Consider the following 5,256-nt stretch of genomic DNA (forward strand, 5'->3'; position numbering starts at 1 on the left):
ACACACGTCATTCGCTCTCTTACTGCGCTTCCGCCGTCACGTGTGCCACATCCTCTTCTCGGTGGCAATGGCCGGCCGCGCTGCTTCTCTATCTCTCCGCTCTCACAAGACTCGATTATCCCCTTCATCAACCCACTAATTAATAGTCTTCTGTACTGTAATAACATCAATCACCTCTCTCCCCCTCTCTCTCTCTCTCTATTCGCACTCATTTCCTGCTCGTCCTCTTCTCTTCCTCAATTCGGTCTGATTCTTTTACCGAGAGACGGACATTCTATACATATATATATTAGATTGTAGCGAGTTGTTCGAGGAAGAGAGAGAGAGAGAGAGAGAGAGAGAGATGTCGTTTTGGCGTGGGGGATTCTTCAACAGCGAGTTGTCGAAGAAGACGTCCATCTTCGGACTCAGGTTGTGGGTGGTGATTGGAATCTGCGTCGGCGCCGCTTTCGTCCTCGTCCTATTCCTCCTATCCCTCTGCCTCGCCTGCCGCCGCCGCCGCACCCTTTCCTCCTCCCCGAGCAAGAAGCCGCAGAAGTCCCTCAAGATCCACCTCCAGGACCCTTCCCCACCGGTTTCCAAGGACATCCCCGAGATCCGCCATCACCAATCGGCCACCGCTGACACCGCCGCCGCCGATGATGTGCGGATCCACATCGGCAGTGCCGACCACCACAAGCACAACAGCCACCCGCGTTACCCGTTGGCGCCGCCGTCCTCGTCCACGACGGGGACCGCCAGCGGAGAGACCAGTGGCACGCCCTCGTCCAATGTGGGCGGCGGTGGCCCGCCAGAGGTGTCGCATCTGGGGTGGGGGCATTGGTACACGCTGCGGGAGCTGGAGGAGGCCACGGGTGGGCTGGCTGAGGAGAACGTGATCGGGGAGGGTGGGTACGGTATCGTGTACCGCGGAGTTTTGGGGGACAACACCACGGTCGCCGTGAAGAACTTGCTCAACAATAGGTGCGTGCTCGATTCCCAAATGATAGATCGGTCAATTGCTCGAGTCATAGATTGCATCATGATGAAATTTGCACCTCTTTTACTTTCATGCTGTGATTCCATCCTAAAATTGTTTGTGTTTTAGATGTTTAATCTACTTTCTTGGTCGGCACTCAGTCGAAGATCGGAGTGTGCTTCCAATTCACTTGCGGATTTGATTCTTCTTGAAAAAATGTTGCTTAGATTGTAGCTTCACCTGTGAGCCGAGAGCATTAGATCATGATCTGTATTGTAAGTATATTAAAATAATTACAAGAAAACTCTACTCATTTTTTCTCCTTCTTTAATCTTTTTTAATCAGGGGCCAAGCAGAGAGGGAATTTAAAGTCGAAGTTGAGGCAATTGGGCGTGCCCGGCACAAGAATCTAGTTAGATTGCTTGGTTACTGCGCTGAGGGGGCATATAGGTACTCCAGTCAGTGTGTTGATTGACTGTGAAGTTTCTTGCTGCGATTCAGCTAAATGCATAGGGTAGGATGCGTAAGGAATGACATGCTAATCTACATACTTTTGTTTTGGCTAGGATGCTTGTTTATGAGTATGTAGACAATGGTAATCTGGAACAGTGGCTTCATGGAGATGTTGGAGAAGTCAGTCCTCTGACTTGGGATATCAGGATGAACATAATTCTTGGAACTGCAAAAGGGTATGTTTTCCCATCCTCTCTCTCTCTCTCTCTCTCTCTCTCTCTCTCTCTCTCTCATATATGGAGTAGGTGGTTAGCAACTTCTTGTCTTTTTTCATTGGATTCTTTACAGGAAGTATACAATTTGTATCATGGAAAATGTATTGATCTTGCTACTCTGTGAAAGGAGCTTTTATTGAAGTGTTTAAGAAATAATATCTTGTTGATGTAAGCATAAGAATCACCCAAGTGAAGAATCAATCTCACAATCCGATCATGACATTGTCAGATCTGAAGGCATTTATGGAAGTCAGCCCAGAAATAGTTTTTGGAATATTCTATATTCACTCCTGTTTGTAGCTTACCACTCAAATGAGCATCAAACTGGCAATCTGATCATGACATTGTCAGATCTGAAGGCATTTATGGAATTCAGCTCTAGAAATAGTTTTTGTAATTTTCTGACTGAAGGCATTTCCGGAATTCAGATCTGATAATTCAATTTTAGTTTAACTGCACTTAAAACATTTATAGAGTAACATGGCAACCATCTAGGCCTATTCAATTAGTGGTGAAGATCCTTGATTTTTAGACATCTGACTTGCTGGACATGTTCAAGTTCTTGCAAGCTATTTTATCTGATTTCTTATCCTTAGTCCAAATCTATTAGGATTATGTTGTTATAATCCATTTATTCAGGTGTCCTGCCCTTTCCCGGGTCCTATTTCCAGCGAAACAAGGATAGAAGGAACCAGTTGATACCAAACATAACCCCTTCCCTAACAAAAATTCTTAATGGCCATAAACAGGTTCGGTAGAAAAAATGGCTGCAGTTTTTTTTTTTTTTTGTATTATGAAATGTACTGATTTCTTAGAAATACTAATTTGTTTCGATGCTATTGGGAACGTAACATATCTACTTTTATCGATGAGATGGTACAACTAAGATCTAAATTTGGTAATGATTGTCACAGCTTGGCCTATCTTCATGAGGGGCTTGAACCAAAGGTTGTTCACCGTGATGTCAAAGCTAGTAATATTCTACTTGATCAACACTGGAATCCTAAAGTCTCAGATTTTGGGCTTGCGAAACTCCTATGCTCTGAAAGGAGTTATGTGACGACCCGTGTTATGGGGACTTTTGGGTGAGTTTGAGCATTTTTCTATACTGAAGCCTGTTGTCTTGCATAGAAGATCATTGTGACTCTTAAGTTTGTTGTTAATTGCAGCTATGTGGCACCAGAATATGCTAGCACTGGCATGCTGAATGAGAGGAGTGATATCTATAGCTTTGGAGTCCTTATCATGGAAATTATATCAGGAAGGGCACCCGTCGATTACACAAGACGTCCTGGAGAGGTTGCCTTTCTCCCACAGAACATGATTTCTCAATGAAATTTTCTTATGTTGATAGAAAAAGAAGTTCAACATATTTGAAATAACTATGCTATATATAATGAATAATGTCATCTTTTTCAGGTGAATTTGGTTGACTGGTTAAAGACCATGATTGGGGATAGAAAGTCCGAGGAAGTGGTGGATCCTAGGATGCCCAAGAAGCCATCTCCAAAAGCATTCAAAAGGGCTCTTCTGGTGGCCATCCGATGTGTCGACCCTGACGCGCATAAACGGCCTAAAATGGGGCATGTGATCCATATGCTCGAAATGGATGACTTGCTAGTCCGTGAAGTACGTCAATCTTATCCATACTCAAAGGCTAATGCATACGGTCATTATGTGTATACTTGTTGCACCAGCTGACCCTTTCTCATCACCTGCTCAGGAATGCAAACTAGACCGGGATTCATCTGCCAGTCAATCATCAGGCAGATACAACCCAATGGAAGAAGGAAGCTTGAGCAGGCGTGACCACAGGACCAGGTGGTATTGACTTGTACAAGAAGGTCTGTGCTATTCCCAAATCCAACACTTTCACTATCGCGTCTCTCATCTTCGGAAGAGCAACATGGGAGAGCAGTCGATCTTTTAACGAACCGTACCATGATGACTATCTATAAATTTACATGCAGAGTTTCAAAAGGGAGCATCAGCATTCACCATCCCTGCTAACTGCTACAAGTTGGTGGTGCACATCAGTCGAATTCCAAGATCTACGTTTTCTTCATGTGGTTTCTTCACCATTGGTTTCCGCTGTTTCTGACCTATATATCTGACTCATTCATGTTTTAGTACACCTTGATGCATAAATGTGTACATGTATGCTCACATGAGATTGAGCTGTCCCGGTCCACTATTTATCGTTCCCCTTTTAAGATAGTTGGTTCCGACTATCTTAATTCATCGTCGAGATCATATTGTTCATTAGTAACTCTGATTGGTAAATTGACCTGCCTAGACTTCCACCGGGTTTCTCAGTGTCTCAATGCTGTCCTTCAATCTGGAAACAGAGAGTTTTAATCTATGCACCTATATAAATATTTCTTCTTTTATGCTTCCATTCTGTGACCACAGTATAATGTTCTATCTATGCAGCTGATTACCGTGAGAATCTTTCTCATTAGTCATTACACTTTCTGGGCATTTGGGAGTTTTGTGAATGTGAATCTGCGTAATCTCCAGTGTTTGATCTGTCGTTTCAAATTTTGTTTGTCCGTCAAAGCTTTTTGAAACATAGACGAGTGAAATCACTATTATGTGCTTATTGACGCTCGAGTATTCAAACTAAACAAGATGGTCGATGTTAATAATTATGCGATAAATACAATAAAGAATCTCCAAGTCATAAATCAAACCCATTTTAATCTATGATTTTGAGAGTATTTTAATATTAAAGTTTATAAAAGCTCTTAGTTTTGAGAAATTATATCCATTATTTCCTAAAAGATGATTTTATCCATTGCCTCCGCCTCATCGATTATCACCATTGACCTCGGTTGACTTCGTGTGGGGCCTTGATTGTCTCCATGCATCCCTCATCTGCCTCTTGTTACCTCTACTCCTGATGCACCATTATCCTCTCTAACGACCCCCTTTGCCAAATTAACAATGGGGATGATGGAAGTGACGAGATGAGGATGAGGGGGCCGTGCGCCCTCGTCATCGTCTGCAATTGCTTGCCAAGATGACGACAGGGATGGCGAGGTTAGGTTGACAAGTGGTGGGTGTGGGAATAGTGAGGTGGAGGCAACTACGGACCTACGTGCAGAGACAACCACAGATGAAGGTAGAAACGATGATCGATAAGACAGAGGTAGGGGTAAAATCATCTATTATGAAAGAATGATAGAGTTGGATTTTTTGAAAACTAAAAACTTTTTTCAAGAATCTACCCAAATTATATTATAGTTTTTTTAATCATTATAAAATAAACAGTATAAAAAAAACATTAGGCTAATTAATCATAAAAAACTACTTTACGATGTGAATGTTACCAGATAAAATACATACAAATATACAACCTCGGAACTTATCTCAATCAACCATTAGTCCAACCTTGATTTGAGTTGGGCAAAACCCAACTCGAAGTTGGGTTTGGGTTAAAAGCTTAACTCAACTCACCTAAGTTGTAGTACTAATTTAATTTCGTGGCACCATACAAACCTAATTATATATATATATATAAAAGCTTATACAATGATATAAGTTAATAACTATTTGGTCCATGGTCCA

At 42.3% G+C, this 5,256-nt stretch overlaps 1 protein-coding gene across 1 annotated transcript; it reads left to right on the top strand.

Annotated features, from left to right (window-relative positions):
- Nucleotides 1-202: 202 nt before the first annotated feature.
- On the top strand, nt 203-4,084 carry LOC103993187 (probable serine/threonine-protein kinase At1g01540). The gene is made up of 8 exons (XM_009413155.3): nt 203-963; nt 1,304-1,408; nt 1,525-1,647; nt 2,601-2,771; nt 2,856-2,985; nt 3,106-3,315; nt 3,410-3,530; nt 3,657-4,084. The coding sequence occupies exons 1-7, from the start codon at nt 344-346 to the stop codon at nt 3,515-3,517; spliced, it is 1,467 nt and encodes a 488-aa protein (XP_009411430.2). The 5' UTR covers nt 203-343; the 3' UTR covers nt 3,518-3,530; nt 3,657-4,084.
- The last annotated feature ends 1,172 nt before the right edge of the window (nt 4,085-5,256 follow it).

Source organism: Musa acuminata, chromosome BXJ1-8, assembly GCF_036884655.1.
Source record: "Musa acuminata AAA Group cultivar baxijiao chromosome BXJ1-8, Cavendish_Baxijiao_AAA, whole genome shotgun sequence".
Lineage (NCBI taxonomy): Eukaryota > Viridiplantae > Streptophyta > Magnoliopsida > Zingiberales > Musaceae > Musa > Musa acuminata.